The 19,726-nt window shown below is 35.5% G+C and overlaps 1 protein-coding gene across 1 annotated transcript in view; it reads right to left on the bottom strand.

The window, feature by feature from the left end:
* Positions 1 to 7,951: 7,951 nt before the first annotated feature.
* Positions 7,952 to 19,726, bottom strand: part of GPC5 (glypican 5) — a 1,278,940-nt gene continuing 1,267,165 nt past the window's right edge. Inside the window, exon 8 of the mRNA XM_044779824.2 lies at positions 7,952 to 9,318. Coding sequence (XP_044635759.1) covers positions 9,161 to 9,318 — 158 coding nt within the window. The 3' untranslated portion in view covers positions 7,952 to 9,160. The remainder of the gene's footprint in view (positions 9,319 to 19,726) is intronic.

Below are 19,726 nucleotides of genomic sequence, written 5' to 3'. Positions count from 1 at the left end.
ATATCTCTCTGGATTTTAAAAGAAGAATAGAGCTCCAGGAATTAAGGGCCACATGTTTCATGACTTGTCTTTCAATAGACTGAAATAACTCTCCTCTAAAGGGAAGTTGTTTAGAAAGATTCTAATATTCATATTTTTTCATTATTTTGAAATCACTAGAAGATGCTGCAGCATAATAAACTAGTACTATTTTAGAGAAAAAAAAACATACAATTTAAATAAACATGAAAATGTTCTGTTGAGCTTCATGTTTCAAGATACAATCTAATTATAATCTAGTACAGAGATGGAAAATCTAAAGATTGCAAATCAAAATATTATAGCAAAAAATAACAGCAACAAAGGAGAAATGTTTTTTAAATGTGACATAAAACATATTTTAATTTTATTTCCTGTATTTTAAAAGTTAATTATTGGCAAATTTGAAAATTATAATCTTTATGTTAGAATATATTATTCTATCAAGATGTCCCGAATACTGTAGCAAATTGGTCAATTTATCAAGAATCAGAATAGTGGATTTGGAAAGAGAAGAACATTTATATTAAAACCATTATGTTCAATCTCTATTACATTATCTCTGGCATTTTAATCAATGTCAAGGTAATATTAAGATTTTATAACTTCTCTAAGTTGCTTGTTTTCCCTTTAGTGATCCATAAAATCAAGAGTCTAAGATATTTTCCTCAATTGGTATCTTTGCCTGCTTCTGTGATTATGGGGCAGTTTCTATTGCCTATTAGGAGATATAAACATGCATCTTTCTGTTGATTTGAAGCAAAAATTTTGATTCAATACAGACACACAGAACTTTTCTTTCTTTTTTTTTTTTGGAAGGAAGATTTGCTCTGAGCTAACATCTGTGCCAATCTTCTTTTATTTTGTATGTGGTATGCTTCCACAGCACGGCTGATCAGTGGAGTGGGTCTGGCCTGGAATCTGAACCTGGGAAACCTGGGCCATGGAAGTGAAGCATGTGGAGCTTGAACCACTTGGCCTGGGGCTAGCCCCAGAGCTTTTCTTAAACAAAGAGTGTTCGCTAGTCTTTTGTTTCAAATTTGTGTTACCTTGGGTAATTCACGTATCTGTTCTGGATTTTAGCTTTCTTTTTTGCAAAATACAGAAATATGTGATCTTTAGGTTTTCGTATAGTTTTAAAATCAAATAATTTTTCATCATATCAGTAACTTACATTTTAATGTGAAAAATTTTACCTAAAAGCAAGTTTTGATAAGACGTCAATAATGTTTACTCAATAACACAATGTGGCAGTCATGATAGATACAATCACTAATTAAATCTTTGAAACAAATCTGTCAAGAGCAGGTACAATCATCTTTATTTTACAGACATTTCAGAGAGTTGATGGCAGAGTCGGTATTCAAAACTAGGACTAGTCTTATTTCCAAGCCTGAGTTCTTTTTTCACTTATAGTTCCCGTGGAGGCCCAGGGAATATAGATAATAAAGACAATGGTGTATCACAAGGTGAGCGTCACTAGAGAAGACAGCACAAAAACTGGTGACTTGGGGAAAATAAGGATAAATTTTAGTTCCTTTGAATTGTCATTCCTATCTTGGTGAGCTTAACTTGAGTTAGTTAACAACCTAGAAGCAAGTGGCGGTTAAAAGTCACACTTCTATGTATTTTACAATAAAAATAATAAGCTAACTATTTGTGTTCTTTGCTCAGGAACAGTCCTTTAAGGAAAACAGAAAGGGTATCCAAGGCTGTATAAGTGAGGATTTCTGCAATATATGTATACCTTATGCATGCATTGTCTTGTTGCTGCAGTGGTCGTATACATTCTCTTGTGCACAGTAAGAGCTTTGTTTAGTGCTGACGCATTTGAAATTAAAAATGAAAGCTCATGTGGAAAAATAAGTTTGAAACAAAAATAATAAAAAATAATTTGAATACAAGTATCTATTTCATTGACCTCGGTTTTTGATTAAAAAGCCAAAAATAACTGACATAAAGGCAAATTTTGTGAAAATATAACATTGAAAGTATCTTAGTGTTATATTTTGTATGTATTTGTAAAGCATCAACACAATGAGAATAAACATCTAAATATGAATGTGTATGTATATTTTATAGGTGGATATAGATAAAGGTGTATGTGTTTGTGTGTTTCTATTCAATCACACCCATACTGTAATAGATGTGTAACTAAAGTAGTAGAGTAAAATTATTTATCATAAATTTATTACAGTTACCATCTGTGATGAAATGCTCAGATTCTCATTAACTTTTTTATAAATGAAGGAAACAAAATAGTAAAATCACAAACACACCACATTTAAAAGCTATGAGTAAGCTGTGATTCCAGCTTCCATCTGTTTCCTTGCTGAATGCTAGAGAGCATTTGCTCCGACTGCTGCACTTGCGGTCTTTCCTCATTTTCGGAATTAGCCCCTGCACTACGGGGGCCCAGATAACATGTTCCTGTGCTCTGTCAGCTTGTTCGGCAATAAATCATCAGAGGCAACAACATTTGTTTAGGCCTGTTTAAAAGGGTCTCCTGGGAAAATCTGTGAGAAGAGAAAACACTGTCAAACTAACTTTTATAATTTTATCTCTTACTTCCATACCCTTTAACTTTTGCTCTCTCACTGGGGCCACTGTATCTCTGTATATTATTTGTTTTTGAGCATTGTGAGACACTGCAGCTGAATTAGTGAAGACCCAAAACTGTAACTCCTAAAAGATTAGCTAAAACAAAAAGCAATTAGTTGCTAAATATTTAATGACAGCATAGATTTCTTTGCTCAGGCATATTGTTCTATCCATTAAATGAAAGCTGAAGAAGCTTTGCTCTGGCTACTCTTCCCCTTACTTGTGAAGAGATTATTCCTCTCAATTTTACGCGGAAAAGCCACATCCCCATATGTGATAAAGAAATTACAATGATCAACATGTGCATAAAGTTGTAACTAAAATCACATTTCATGTGTTACTTTTAAAGAATCTTTTATATTATGTAATTGTGGGTTATGATATAAGGCATCAAGTAAATAAATGTTCTGTATCACTGCGTCAATGTTTTTTGTTGTAAGACTAGAAACCTAGAATGAAATTTAGTGATTATCTGGCTCAAGAACATTATTTTACAGATGAGGAATTGTAGAGTAAAGAGTTCATGGGACTTTCTGCAGGTCATACAGAAAATTAGTACTAAAACCTTGGAAGCTATGTTTCTTCCAGATTCCTCAGCATTTTTGGATGATTGTGAGTCAATGATTGAGCCAATCTCTCCATCAGATGGCCACTCTAGGGCAGCCGGCATATGGAATCTCTTCAGGATGCTTACCTTATTACCAGAGCTAAATTTGAGAAGAAAGACAAAGGAAAAGAAAAAAATATCTGAGAGACTAGCTGAGAATAAAAAGTGAATGGAACAAAGGAAATTTAAAAAGTACCTTATGAAACCCACAAATAGCCCAACCTGATCAACTGACCAATCAGGGGTTTTTTGAGCCTATGGGATACTGAGTGGTACAGGGGAAAACGGACTTTGAAGTCTGACGTGATTTAGTATAGTACTTGCTTTGTCACCTATTAGCAATGTGAACTTAAGGAAGAGATTTTGCCACTCAGAAATACCAGTTTAATGGTGACTGTGAGTGTGACACTGAGTAGTACCCTGATTGCTCATTGAGAATCAGTTCTCACCTCCACTTGGGCTGTGCTCTACCCTGTGGAATATAACCACCTGACATGGCAGTCTGAACATGCCAGTCATGTGGAGCTTCAAGCAGGATGGGGAGATTGAGGTTTTCAATTTGTTATAGTTAGAGACCAATTCACATGTGAACACTGTGTCAGGGCTAACCTCCCTTATAATCAATAAAAGCAAGACCACGCTCCATCTCCCTATATTTTTGGAATGTGTTTGCAATGAATAAGCCTTGAGCTGAGTTGAGGCTAAGAACACAAACAGGCAGGAGGGGATCTTGCACTTCTCTTTCTTCTCTCTCCTTTCCCTTTCCTAAACTCTGCTTATTCACTCTCAAACTTCCTTCTTTACGCTCTGTTTCCCTGTCAAAACCTTATCCACAGGAAGTATCCATAACTAAATATTTTGGTATTGTCCCGTCTTGGGGACACGTGCATTTCAACAGAAGGCTTACTGGGAAAGGAACAAACATGAATTATTCAGGCTTTCCATGGGCCAGGTGGGTTCCTAATATGTATTGCTTTATCTAGTCCTCTAAGTAACTCTGAGTTAGACACAGTTGTTCCAGTTTTACAGATAAGAAAACAAAAAGGAAATAGAAACAATAGCAAGAAAATGTGTGGGGGGTTTTGGGGGGGGGGGTAGGTGGGCCGAAGAGGGAAGGGTGGGAGTGCGGGGTGAGTTGGAAAAGTGTGGTGACTTTACTAATTGCGTTCTGGGAGTCTGACTATTTTGACCACAATTATAGAATCAGAGTCTTTCTTGATTCTATGTGGGTCTTTCAAACTCATTCTGAAGATATTGCTGCTGTTGAAAATTCTTTGTCTGGTCAGTGCCTAGATGTCTTAAAGAGACAGAATAACACAGGTGCTTGCTGAGCACAGTGTACTGCACACAACATTCGTCTTACCATTGAGCTTTTTGTCCCTTCTTTTTATGCTGGTGGCCTTGACTGGGTAATCTCAGGAACATCAGAGAGCCCCTGCCTCCTTTCTTCTAAAACCCTTAGTTCCTTCTAATTCAGTGCTTCTCAGAAGTGGGTATTGAAACTCATAAGAGCAGGAATTTACTTACCCGAACACCCAAGTCATTCCTAAGGGTCATTTCCATTCCTTCTGTCTCCAATCAGTTTTGATTATTAAATATTGACTCTTTCATTTTTAATTTCATGGCATTTCAAATTCCTCCATCCCCTTTTCTTTCTCTCTGCTATTTGATGTGGTCAAAGTAGAAATTTCTGGGGAAGAGAGGATGCGTGATCTCCTCAGATACTTCTTTTTGAAGATGATTCCAACTTGACGATTGACAAGTGCAGGAAGGTGAGAGACTCTTGAATCAGATGTTTCCAAATTTTATCTACAAACGTTCCTCCCCACCCTACCCTGTTCCATGTAAGTTACTGCTGCTGCTACTATGAAAATATAAATTGTGATGAAATTCTTTAGTTTTTTCTGCAAATGTAAGGCGGGGAGGGTAGTTTAAGAACTGCATTGGATTAAATCTCCGTTTACAAAATAATGATAATATAACACCAATTCAATCACCATATAATCTTAGCAAAGGTAAAGAAAGGAGACTTTCTACCTGAGACATATGTTTTATCTATATTTTACTCAGAAATGATTGATATACAACAATCTACAATTAAAGAAAAACTTGATATGCTCAAAGTCAGTAAGAATTATTTCTGAATTTTCGTACAACCCATATAATTGTGTAGGATACCAAAGTTTACAACCCAAAGAAACACTGAAATCACAGAGTGCTCAGTGACTATCTCATAGGATAATAGAAGTCTAGGTTGAATTCATTTGCTCAATTTTTATCGTACCTAAAGGGTTCTGATGATAGAAACAATATTTTAAGTGATTGAAAACAATTGGCAATAAACTAATTGAGTCTTTTTCAAAGCATCATTATTGAGCACTTCAGGAAATCTGAGTGTTTAGGAGGAAATAGCTTATTAACTTCTGTCCTTTAATGAGACAAGAACTCTCCAGTCATTATTTTACTGATGTGATGTTCCTGAACAAATAGAGGATAAAAAGGCAAATCTAGGACTTTTAAAAATAATATTCGGCCACATTCTCTTTTTCTCCTTCCATCTTTCCTTCCTACTTTTTATGCCTTCCTGTGTCTTATGGCCAGACACATGTTTTATATCCTTTAGTTGCACAGAAAACAAAAAGAAATTTCATGATTCCATGATAGTTATAAAACTTATGTATTTTCCTCCTCATTTTTGGCAGCTGATTTATTTTTAGGGTTGATGTGTTTGGATGGAGTTTACACATGTGGGAGGGTAATGACTGGTACTGACAAAAAGTTCATGTTTACATTTCTCCTTTTCATTTTGCTTTTACACTAATATGCAGTTTGATAATTATACAATTATAATCATACACTCAATTGTATTTGCTTTTAAAGTGCTAGTTTGGGGCCTTAAATTACCTCTGAATGATATTTATGCTAACCTTGTGATTCTTTACTACTATTCAAAAGCTATCAAATCTTTGAACCAGGAATATATACAGTTTATTTAGAGACGTTGTAGTCACCAATCTGATTCTACTATGACTAGTTGCATGACACCAGACAAATTATGTAACATTTCTAAGCCTCATTTTCCTTATTGGTAAAATGGAGGTGATAATGTTATTGGGAAGACTAAAGGAGATTGTGCATAAAAGTGTTTATCATGGTGTCTATACAGAGGAAGGGCCAAGTAAATGTTAGCCCAGATTGTTAACTGATTCTTCTCCAATACATGCAAAACACTGGACTGTTTCATGATTAAATTTATGTAAAAATAACTCAGATTCAAGAAAATGTCTTAGTTTAAATGATCCCAGGATAGGATGTGACTATAAAGATGTGAGTGATACTTTTTAAAATACATATTTTCACTTGAATGTTGTCCTTTAAGCCATGTTGGCAAGTAGACACATACTCTAAAAGTTTTACCACTGCTCAAAAACTTTTATATTTTACTTATGGAAACTCTTCTGAAGCATATTCTGAGATTTATTTTTAAAAAACCTCAGAGGTATTGTTTTTATTTGACTAAAATTGATCCCATCCTTGAGGGGTGAAGAAAGTCAAATCAGATACTCTATCTCATTTGAAAGAATTTTGTAAATTATAAAGAGCTATACAAATGTAAAATTCTACAGAATAGAGTATTAAAGAATGAATATCCTTGTGGAGAATATTCAAAGATATGCCTCAGGCTCTTAAAGGAATTCTGAAAACCTCCAAGTATCTTGAGCTCTAGCAGCGCCATTATGATACGTACAGTTTCCAAAGTGCCTACTTAGAGGTGGATGACACTCATTTGAGTATGTAAAATTTAGTTGATAAAAAATATTCACTCATACCATTGACTTTGTTACTGCTTTACTTTCATCCATTTCCTGCCATATCTATTTTACTTTATTTGAGGGAGATTAGCCCTGAGCTAACATCTGCCGCCAGTCCTCTTCTTTTTGCTGAGGAAGATTGGCTCTGAGCTAACATCCGTGCCCATCTTCCTCTACTTTATTTGTGGGACGCCTGCCACAGCATGGCTTGACAAGTGGTACATAAGTCTGCACTCAGTATCTGAACTGGCGAACCCTGGGCCACGGAAGCGGAGTGTGCAAACTTAACAGCTGTGCCACCAGGCCAGCCCCCTGCTGTGTCTAAAATTATCTCCTATCAGCAAACTTTGTCCAGGTCCATCTTAGCTGATAAACCATGCTCTTCAGTTTGTTTGTCTTCCTAATCCCTCTACTGTTGGGTCAGAAGTTTTACCAATGCAAACCAACCATGACTTGGGCTGGAGTGCAGCAAATGGGTGATTGGTATTACTTGTTTCATAGTTATTTAAATAACAAGCTGAGGTTGAATTGAAAACTTTAAAAAAATATGTGTTTAAGTTTATAATTTGTTGAGTGTGGTGGTACAAATGAGTTATAAACCAATTTGATCCTGGAATAAAGATTAAGGTCTGGAATGGAAGTGTAGGAAAATGGAATCCACAATTGGCGTGTCTGAGGCGTGTTTGGAAAGAGATAAAATCTGATTTGGCAGTTCAAACATAGTGTGGTTTTGATTGAACATCGTCAGATCATTTGGTTATTGAGAACCTAAGAGAGACATGATTTGATCACATACTCTTTCCTGATTTGGAGAGAGTGATTTCACGTTATAAATACTTGCTATTGATTGAGTCCTCTTCAACTCTTTCTCAGAGGCCATTTCGCATCTTTTTGATTTTTTCTTTTTTATTTTATAAGTTCAGCACTTCTCTTTTCTATTCTATCACTTTGTATTAATTATATTTTCTGGCTATCAACTGGATGTGATACTCCTTAATAAAAGCTGACTTATCTCTTCCTCCTTACGTGTAGTGATAGTGTAGTGATAGACTTATCCTAATCTGTGTCTGCTGAGACATCTTATCACAACTGGGAAATCAGAGACTGTGGATTAGCAGCTCTGCCTTATGCAAATAGGAAAAGGGCTAAAGCATCTGGTGCCACATTTTCTGTATTAGCACATGTCTTTAGATATTCATAGGAACCTTAGAAATGTAGAATTAGTCAATTGTTCAATATCAAGTTTAAAAGAAACCCAGCAAATAATATTTTGAAAATGGATGAATATATCATTTTTCCAGAAGAAAATGATCAATATTCTTTAAAGTTTTCCACCAAATAATTAACAGCTTTATTAGAGATATTCCTAGAGCAGGAGTGTGCTTTACAATGTAGCTAAATTCGTTAGGCAAAGGGAGGCGGGAACAGAGCCACAATACCAAAGATGCATTTTGAGTATAATGGCATACAGAGCAGATGCTATCAAAATACTCAGCTTTAAGGGTTGTCAGTGGCTAAATTACAGTGGATAAAAATGATCAAGTTTCTTCAACGAATTACATGAAATGTTCTTCAGCAATCTACTCTATAACTTACAGGCTTTCAGTAATTTCTTTCTATAGGTTGCAAAAATGGAAAAATCTCTTGAAAATGCATGCATACTACTTGCCATTGTTTTCATTCATCTAATGGAGTTCTAATTCCAGTATTTTAAGGAATACTATGTACTGTTTTCATTGTCCTGCAAATACACCTTCTGTTTAAAACATTTTTCTTTTAGAAAGGAAGGGGTTGGAATTGAGGATAATAAAATTACGGATGTTCTAAATCCTTCTTTTCAAAGTCACTTCTGTACTCTTCACATTTACAGTTTTATTATGTTAGAATTTAAAAAGGTTTAAATTCGATTCAAAGAAGGCATATTTTCAAATAGTCTATCATTTAAACATTGATTTTTAGGTACTTTGTGAACACTCCATTTTGGCTTCTAAGAAGTTAGTGTGACATACCTTTTCATAAATATAATTGTTACATTAAAAAAGATCTCTTATTCCAGTCACATGACAAGAGGGGAGATATTGAGACTCCAGTAAGACATACATATCAAGGCAGAAAAGCTCAGTTACCAAAGCTCAGGAATTAACATCGCCGCACCCATCAGCGTCAATGCCATGGACTCAGTCGCTGCTGTACATCCTGCTCCAGCTGTGTCTAAAGCACTACCACCGTCTGTTTGATGAATGTGCTTTATATCACTGAGGTTCATCTCGTCGGGCATCCCTGCAGAGGCAAATAAGAAAACACACAATGATGCACGATCACCTCCCCATGATACGTCCAGAACAGCCCTTAAACCCAAAGTGTGGACACTATTGTTTTTTTCATAGAATTTTCCATGTGTTCACCTAACCCTAAATGATTAATGTGCCGCAGGTACTTCTGCTCTACTTAAATTGGAGAGTGCAAGCCCTTGAGTAGGAGTGCGCAGAAACATTATAAGACCAGAGTGAAAAGCTTTCCAGCTTTATAAAGCATTTGGAGTATTTCTCTAATGTCAGTCATTGATTAGCAAAAAAGTAAAGAAATTTACTTAAATATCCTGAGGTATGGCCTTATTGCTTGTCCCAGTGATGTAACAACTGTGGTAATTGTGTGAAATGTTTTCTCAGGAAAATAAAACCATGTACAGTAATCCCCCCTTATCTCCGGGGGATAAGGTCCAAGACCCCGAGTGGATGAATGAAACTGTGGATAGTCCCAACCCTATATATACTATGTTTTTTCATACACATACCTACCTATGGTAAAGTTTAATTCATAAATTAGACACAGTAAGAGATTAACAATAACTGATAATAATGTAGAACAATTATAACAATATACTGTAATAAAATTTACCGTAGATCTTAGCACCTCAGCATATGATTTTTTTTTTTTCCAAGTCGAGAACTTTCACCTTTTCACTTAAAGAAAGCACTTTACAGCTTTCCTTTGGCATATCCCAATTGCCAACATCACTACTCTTGCTCGTTGGGGCCGTTACAAAGTAAAATAAGGGTTACTTGAACACAACCACTGGGATACTGAACAGTTGCTCTGATAACCGAGAGGGCTACTAAGTGACTAATGGGAGGGTGGCATACAGAGCGTGGATACGCTGGATAAAGGGATGATTCACATCCCAGGCGGGATGGAGCTGGTCACAGTGAGATTTCATCATGCTACTCAGAACAGCACTCCAATTTCAAGCTTATAAATTGTGTATTTTTGGAATTTTCCATTTAACATTTTCAGATCATGGTGGACTGCAGATAACTGAAACCGCACAAAGCACAACTGTGGATAAGGGGTTACTATGGAAGGAGAAATGATTAAATAGGACGTTTTTAAAAAGTAGAATTGACATGGATCACATTTTTATTAGACAGAAATATGCGTGGGATCCTTATTGGAAAATATCAGAGAATAATAACAGCAAATATTAAATGTTATCCTTTATACACCTGCAGAGCTGTGTGCATGGGGGTGTAGACATCTGTCAATAGATCAAAGAATTTGTTAATAGGGTGGACTAGAGATTGAAGTTAGGGATGAAGATCTTGATTAAAAGTGTTCGATTCAAAAAAAAAGATGGGCAAAATTATAAACCAGTTGCATCCTGGTTATTTCTTCTGTGTGTTGTAAAACCTGACAAACTGAGGAGGAGATCAGTTCCCAAGTTATTGGGGATGATATAATTACCTTCCTAAAGCATTTACCCTACTATGATACCCCCAGGGAAGCATTGATTCATCACTTACTATCTAGTGCCACCAATGTTCTGAGACCACACGACTGTCTGAATTATCTCATGACATCCACTATCAGTCACAATTAACGAGCTTAAATTCAATGTTACGACAGCCACAAATATTGACATCATAATTACAGTGGGATTAAAAAAAAGCTTCATATAAGGGAAAGTCAATATTTATGTAATTAGGTCAATACATATATATAATTCAGAAGGTAAGCTTGACTGTATTCAGGGATGAGAGCATTAAAACGAAGTGTGACTCTACTCATCTGACTTATTGATTTCATAGTCTGAACTCTTGCATTATTATTCATTGTTTGGGTACTGGTTTTGCCCTTCTGTGTCATTAGGCAAGATGAATAAACTAGTGATTCGTTTTTTTATAGGGACTGGAATGGTGTGTGAATATTTTAGTCATGGTTTTATACTTCTTGTTATGCTAGAGCTTAACAAGGAGCTATGAGGACTCTAGGCAATTAAAAAAATTTTTTTTTCCAAGATAACTATATCAATTTGAGCTTTAAGGGATTTACTTTTGTTTTGAAAGCACTGTGAAGAGGTGTGTAGATTGGATTCGTGAATAACTTTTCCTTATGCCTTTCTGAGCTGGGGATTTATGGGCCAGGGCTGGGCTGGGTCTACGGGGTGGCTTGGTGAGTAAAAATATGTAAGCAGAAAGATGTGAAATCTTATGCCTGCCAGCCAGGCAACGCCAGGAGTGATATCCCACCTTTAATCAGACGTCACTTTAAAATCTGAGGTAGAGATGTTACTAATAATGTGATTGTTCCAAGGATCATGGTCCCTGGAGATAAGAATTATATGAAAAGAACTGAAGACCCCTTGAAGAGTCAGGGCTGCAGTTTTGGATAAAATCACAAACTGGCCTTGACGACTGTTGAGAAATCTGAGCATGCCCAGAAGGCCAGCCCCACAATTATTTGATGCGATGATTGTTTTCTTAAAGGAATTTAATTAACTAAGCTTGTAAATTATACCAAAGCTTAACCAAAGACCCATAAAAGAAAAATTAGTTTGGGGATTTATTACATTAATGAATTAAACAAAAACAAAGTAATTTTTGAATAATCTTTTCTACGCATAATAGCAACACACAAAGATGCCGCTAAATATGTATTTCTACCCTTGGTGGCCTACAGTCTGGTGGGGAAAGACAGATAGTCAGGTTATTACAAAAACAAGTGTGATATTAAAACTGGGGTCCCTGCCTGGTGGTTAGTGTCTTGAAGTATGTAAAACGGATGTAACTCAGTCAGGGAAGTGTCCACTAAAGAGGTAGGGATATAGATAATTGGCAATATCTATAGAGTACTTGCTATGATGCTGGTACTATTCTAAGAACTTCACGAATATTTCCTCATTTAATTCTCACAAAAAATTCATGCAGTAGGCACAGTTATTATGCCTGTTTTTATAGATGAGAGACTGAGGCACTGAGAGGCTAGTAACATGTGAGCCGTGGAGCCAGGCGCACATCCAATCTGGATCCCACCTGTGTTCTGATCACCTGCTGTGCTGACTCCAAGCACTTTGCTGGGCACCAAGAAATCAGCGTTTAAGTTGGGAACAAAGAAGCCCAATTATGTGGCCCAGAGAGTTTCACCAGGAGAATTTTTTCTCTTCCCCGATCCGGGATGACTAAGTATGAGCTAGTTTTGAGTATTAATCAAGCAACTGGAAATATTCAGAGTTAGAATTCAGGTGGACAAGTAAAGGAGGATGCATCTGAATGACCTGACGAATCTGAGAGGTTTGTAGCTTCCCTTTGTCATGTACATGCTGGCCTTTTCCTGGTGGTGGGTGAGAGTGTGGGTATTTCTCTCTACTTCATTTATCTGCATATTTTAAAAATTCTCCTAGTTTTCCTAAACAATGAGGACTACATGTTTAAAGATAATTTGTTCTTTATTTTTAGTAAAGAAAATTGAATTGCATGGGCAAGAATCTATTTGTTGTAAAATGTACCCACTGCTAGCTCTGGGTCAGGCACACCGTTTTGGAGACTGAACATACACTATGCACTTACGAGTTTTTTCTTCATACTTTAATAAGTCTAAAAAATATTGCTGCCAGGTGCGTTTTCCACCAATGATGAAAATATAGGGCAGATTTCTATGTTGGGAGCAGGACTATAGGTCATTATTTGAATTCAATTAAGTCAAAATAATTTATCTCTAGAAATGATCTGTTTTCAAGGTAATATGGCACCTCAAAAAATGTCTATTATCTACTCTGCTTTTAATGATTATCATTGAATGGATGAATTGAATAATGACTCTTTCTCGCAACAGTAGGATGAGTTAGGTAGAATTGTCTTCCCTTGTCCTCCACATTAGGAACAGGTGCAGAAGAAGGTGACCTGGTTGTGGCTGGATCCCGGGTGTGCCCCAGTCCCATGAGGTTCTCTTTGATGCCAGTGCCATGCTCTTTACCTCTACACAATCAAAGACTGAACTTGACTCAAACTCTAGCTCTTCCACAGTCTGCCTGGATGACTTTAGATGTGAACCCTGTTTTACAGAACTTTAAGATGAGAGCATTTTTAGTGAGAGAGGAGGGTTAGTCAAAATATAGTGCTGACTAATTGATTAAATAAATAGTCTGAAAATAAGCTAGATTTTTATCCCGAGTATTCTCTAAAGAAGTACCTATGGGACCAAAGATTTAAGTATAAATGAGGAAGCAAACAAAATGTTTAGATGATATTTTTATTTATGTGTAGGTGGTAGAAAGCATATTGATTTTTAGGCAGAATCTATAAAAGACAAGATTAATAGTTTTAACTTCATGAAAATAAAGAACCTCTGTATAACATGGAACAACATAAAAAAGTAAAGTAAGGGGACAACTAGCACTGTGGAGAAAATAATGCAGGAAATATTTCTTTAGGAGAATGTCTTTAACATAGGATAATGTCTTTGACATAGAAAGAGTTCTCATAATCCATATGAAAACCACAATGTCCCCACAGAAAAATCCTGAAAGGAAATAAACGGATATTTATAAGAAAAAAGTTATCAAAAAAATTGGAAAGTCCTTTTGTGTGTGTGTGAGGAAGATTGTCGCTGAGCTAGCATCTGTTGCCAATCTTCCTCTACTTTATGTAGGATGTTGCCACAGCGTGGCTTGACAAGCAGTGCTATGTCCACACCCAGGATCCAAACCTGTGAACCCTGGGCCGTCGAAGCAGAGTGTGCAAGCTACCAGGCCAGCTCTTGGAAAGTCTTTTTTACTGGAAACCAAACAAATACAATCTTACACATGATGAGGTGTCAATTATCTAATGTCCAGTTGACAAAGGCAGGGCAGAGAGATGACAGCTAGTTTTGGCAAAAATACAACCCTTTTTAAATAAGTTGGCCAAAATGTATAGAAAATGTTTAAAATGTATGTTTACCTAGACCCAATAATTCCACCTTTATGAAGCAATTCTGTGGGACTAATTAAGAAGATATGCACATATTTATTCACAAAATGTTAATCTATACGTTGTTAGTGAAGAATTATAAGCAATTAAGTGTCCATTAGTAGGGAAATCAGTTAAGAAAATTAAGTGCACTCATTAAAAAATGATTCAAAAAGTAGATATTTATTTGTACAGAAAAATTTGTTCTAATATAATTTACTATTTTGGTGAGGAAGATCTGTTGCCAATCCTCCTCCTTTTTCTTGAAGGGGATTGTCCCTGAGCTAATGTCTGTGCTAATCTTCCTCTATTTTTTTTGTATGTGGGAAGCCACCACAGCATGGCTTGACAAGCCACCTGTGTAGGTCCATGCCAAGGATCTGAACCCATGAACGCTGGGCTGCTGAAGCAGAGTGTGTGAACTTAACCACTATGCCACTGGGCAGGCCCCTGTTTTAATATAATTTTATATACGTACTTTCATGATCTTTAAGGTTCTTTGAACTCTGATCGTCTACGGTTGCCTTCTTTGAGGGTAGGGAATCTCTTATTAATTTCTGTATTTGCTTAGTAAGCATTTAGTAATAATCAAGTGAATGAATAAATTGATGAAAGTAATCCGGGACAGAGAATTACAAAATTATAAAAATATGTTTCTCCAATTCAGTTTTTTTTACATTTTTTCCTCTCAGCTTTATTGAGATATAATTGACATATAACATTAAATAAGTTTAAGGTGTACAACATGTTGATTTGATATATTTATATATTGTAAAATGATTACCACCATAGTTTTAGGTAACATCTCCTTCATGTCACATAACTACCACTTCTTTTTTGTGGCAAAGATGTTTAAGATTTAATCTCTTAGGGACTTTCAAGTATATAGTACAGTATTATTAGCTATAATCACCATGCTGTACATTAGCTCCCCAGAACTTATTTATCTGGTAACTAGAAGTTTTTACCCTTTGATCAACATCTTCCCATTTCCCCCACCTCCCAGCCCCTGCCTGGTAACCACCACTCTACTGTTTCTATGAGTTTGACTTTTTTAGACTCCATATATAAGTGGGATCATACAGTGTCTTTCTCTGTCTGACTTATTTCACTTAGCATAATTTCATCCTCAAGTTTCATCCAAGTTGTTACAAATGGAAGAATTTTCTTCTTTTTCATGGCTGAATAACATTCTATTGTATATATATACCACATCTTCTTTATCCTTTCATCCACTACTCTTGATCTGTTTCCATATCTTAGCTATTGTGAATGATCCTGCAGTGAACGTGTGAGTGCAGATATTTCTTCAAGACCCTGTTTTCATTTCTTTTGGATAAATACCCAGAAGTGGGGTTGCTGAATCATATTATAGTCCTATTTTTAATTTTTTATGGAAAATTCATACTGGTTTCCATAGTGGCTGTACCAATTTACATTCCCACTAACAGTGCACAAAGGTTCCCTTTTCTCTATATCCTTGCCAACACTTGTTATAATTTGTCTTTTTGATATTAGCCTTTCTAACAAGTGTGAGGTGATATCTCATTGTGGTTTTGATTTGCATCTCCCTGATGCTTCGTGATGTTGAGCACGTTTTCACGAACCTGTCAGCCATTTGTATTTCTACTTTGGAAAAATGTCTATTTAGTCCTCAAATTCAGTTTCTTTTAATAGAAAGGAAATATATTATGGCAACACAGAATGTAGAATAAAACTTTAGAATTAGATGTGAACTTAGAATTTCATATCTAAGAAGAAAAGTGGCAAACAAAATGGAAAATATCCATTGTAAGGAAATTAACTTCACAAGTACTTTCTGGATAAAGTTGCTATGGATCTTGTCATGTTAAATAAAAATATTACTCTTGGTTACTACTTCCTCGGCTAATGATGGTCCATTGTACTAAAGTCAGCCATGAGTATATTGGCTGGACATTAGGAAGTCTAACTACTCTTAGATGGCTTAGTATATCAATTTGCCAATTTTTTTTAGTGATTAACTAAGTCAATCAGATCCTATCTCCTAGGGAATACGATTAACAGGTGCACCCAGGATGTTGAGTCACTCGAGCCCATGATATATCCTAAAAATTGCTGAGTTATTTTTCAGTTTTACGTGGGGACGTCCATGAAACCCAATAACAAAAGCATAGTGACTGTATGGTTGAAGAGACAATGTCCCTGATAATCCCATAACGTCAAGAACACCTTAATTGAATGTCACCTCTGTGATTTCCTACTTCACTTTTAGAGAGTCTGACCAATACATGGGCTGTTCTCATGGCGGCTTCTCCCACTCTCTGTGGGACAGGGGCATGAGATTTAATTATAGTCCCTTTGGTTGACTCTTTCTAGCAATGAGTAGCCTTCTTTTATCCCCACAAATTATGAAAGAATAATGGACTAATTCTAATTGGGAATAAGTTAAACAATGTATTGAAAAATTAATAGGAGATTGTGACTATAAACCAAAATTTACTTTAAAGTAGTATGACTAATTGTGATATTTCATGTCTGGGTAATGTTGGGGATCATTATCATTTATTATTGCACCAAATGAATTATTAGTGGCTCTCCAATAATTAGTGATAAATACATTTTTTTTCAAGATTGAGTTTTAGCACAGAGGATATTGTTTGGATCTTTTGCCAGTTCCTGATACTATATTTTATTCCATAATGATCTTACAGGTCTTGTCCCTAAATTTACTTCATTGATTTTTGAAGACTTTAGAAAGGAAACAGACACACACCTCATACTGAAAATACCAAATTATTTTAAATAATTTTGTAATAATATCACTGTTGTGATTTTTTAAAACCACGATTGTGAAATTTCTTCGAAAACTAATTTTAAAATAGAAACTTGAAAAGGTCTCTTTTTTGCACAATTGGTAATTAAAACCAAATATTAAAAGTATATCTATTAAATAGACTGCAGTCTTCAGTTATATACTACAGTCCTTAGTTCTGAGAATTTACGGGTAATTTGAAATTCTAATTAATGATTCTGAAAACCATTTTTTAAAAGTATAAGACTAATCAAAGACTGCTACTTATATTAACAAAGTCACAAAATATTATATCTTGTTTAGGTTAGTGATATTATGAGTTTAAAATACTATTAAAAATTAAAATAATAAAACTATGTCTGTGCCTAGACACATGGTAGTGATAGTCTATGGTACCAAAGATAAAGAGAACATTTTTAAAGTATCCAGGGAAAAGACAGATGGCCCTTAACAGAACAAAATATTAGATTAATTTTCAAGAGCAATAATAGAATCTAAAAGAAGTATATTTTATTCTGAACATGAAAGAATGTAGAATTCTATATAGAGTTAAACTATGTGGAAGAAACAAAAGTAGAAATAAAAACATTTTAACAAACAATCAGCATTTTTAACATCCCCAAACAATTTTAAAAGAATTATTAAAAAGTACACATAAAAACACAAGAAATTGGGGGCCAGCCTGGTGGCGTAGTGGTTAAGTTGGCATGCTCTGCTTTGGCTACCGGGGATTTGCAGGTTTGGATCCCAGGTGTGGACCTACACACAGCTCATCAAGCTATGCTGTGGCGGTGTCCCACATACAAAATAGAGGAAGATTGGCACAGACGTTAGCTCAGAGCCAATCTTCCTAACCAAAAAAAACAAAAAATAAAAAATAAAAGAAAGGAATTGAGCCCAAATGAATAAGTGGGATGAAAGTTGTAATAGTGATCAAAGTAATAGGCAAACATTCACGTTAATGTATTTAAGTGTGTTGGTTGAAAAAGCAACAGTAACAAAATGGTTAATTTAGGGAGTTAAAAACCAGATATAATTAAAATACTTGAAAATAATTGTTAAAACATTCTAAAGTATTTGAATGTTTGAGAAGAAGTGAGAAATATTAACTTTAGGTTTTGTCAAGACAATAATGTATTTTAATGAATGTTAAAAATTCAAGGCTAAGCACTTAAAGAATTAATATGGAATATATGCATTCCTAATCACTTGAGGAAAAGGGGGTTAATGAAATCTAATAGAAGTCTGGAAAGAACAAACACACAAACAAAAATGCCCAGTAGACAGAAAGCACAAAATCAGATGTTAGAACCACATGCAAATTAGTAATCTCTAAATAAAATGAATTAAATTAAATTAGAACACAGACACTTGGCTTTAAAAAAAATCCAGCAACACACCAAAATATAAAGATACAGAAAGCATGAGAGAAAATGTTTGGAAAAATACACGCAGGGTAAATAATATCCAAAAGAAAGCTAATGTCATTGTATTAATAAAAGATAAAATGACTCTCAAGCATTAAAAGGATAAAGAAGGTCATTATATCCTAACAAGAGAAATAATTCAACACAGATATAAAAATTGTGAGCCTGTTACTTTAGCATATTCTCAGAATAAATAAACAGTAATAAAGAAAAATAATGGATAGAATAAAATATTAAAATGGAAACATCCACAGTCAGTGGGGGATTTTAACCCCACTACCTCAGAGATTGATAGCTCAAGCAGGTGAAAATTAGTGAAGATATGGATGACTTGGTAACCAGAATCTTTGGGGGAGCGAAAGAACTCCATTGCCTCCCACCACGGTCCTAGTACACTTCTCGCATCTCCTCGTGTCCCTCACCCACTCCTGCACGTGGAAAGGGAGCAGAGAGTGCTCTGGATAGTAAGTTGGGAAGAAAGAACCAACATGCTGAGCGTTTGGGTTTCTCATCTTCTTTTGGATTTGTCTGCCCACAGTGAGGATGCCTTCTTTCCTGCTCTTCACTGTGGTATAAACTGAGGCCAACTCTGTTCCTGCAGGGAAGACCTGTAGTTTTCTAGTTATTCTTCTGACTTGATGGTAATTCTTGGGTGAAATGTTAGACATCATACGTAAGCACATCCTCCAGTCCAGTTTTTAAGAGCAAAATAGCTGATCTTTTTATTTTCACCTGTTTGACACTTGTGCTTGTGTTTTAATTGGTTCTGACCTCAGGAGAAGAAAGGAGTGTTACTTTTGCACCTACTCCGAATAGAAACTTTCATAAGCTTGATCTAATAAATATGGTAGATAGATAGATAGCATCATGAAGTTAATGACCAGTGCATATAGTAATACAAACACTCTTTTAAAGCTCACATTAAGACATTTACAAAAGAGACTGCATATCAGGGTACTAAGTAAATAACAATTAGAAAGTAATTTAATACAAGGAATATGAATTCTTTGACCTCAGTACAATAAAATTAAAAGCCAAAACTAAAGGAGAACCATGCTGCCTACAGCAAACCTCATGTAAGGACATAAAAGAGCTAAATAAAGAGATGTACCAAGTTCACGGATGAGAAGACAAGTTTCGACTATGTCTCTTTCACTGTGTCCTGAATTTTCATCAAGATGTCCCTTAGTGTGGGTCTATTGGATCCATTGTGCTGGGCACTCAGTGGGCATTTTTCATCTAGA

The sequence above is a fragment of the Equus asinus genome, chromosome 11 (assembly GCF_041296235.1).
Source record: "Equus asinus isolate D_3611 breed Donkey chromosome 11, EquAss-T2T_v2, whole genome shotgun sequence".
NCBI lineage: Eukaryota > Metazoa > Chordata > Mammalia > Perissodactyla > Equidae > Equus > Equus asinus.
Note: the sequence above shows the minus strand (reverse complement) of the source record. Positions and strands in the feature narration are given on the sequence as shown.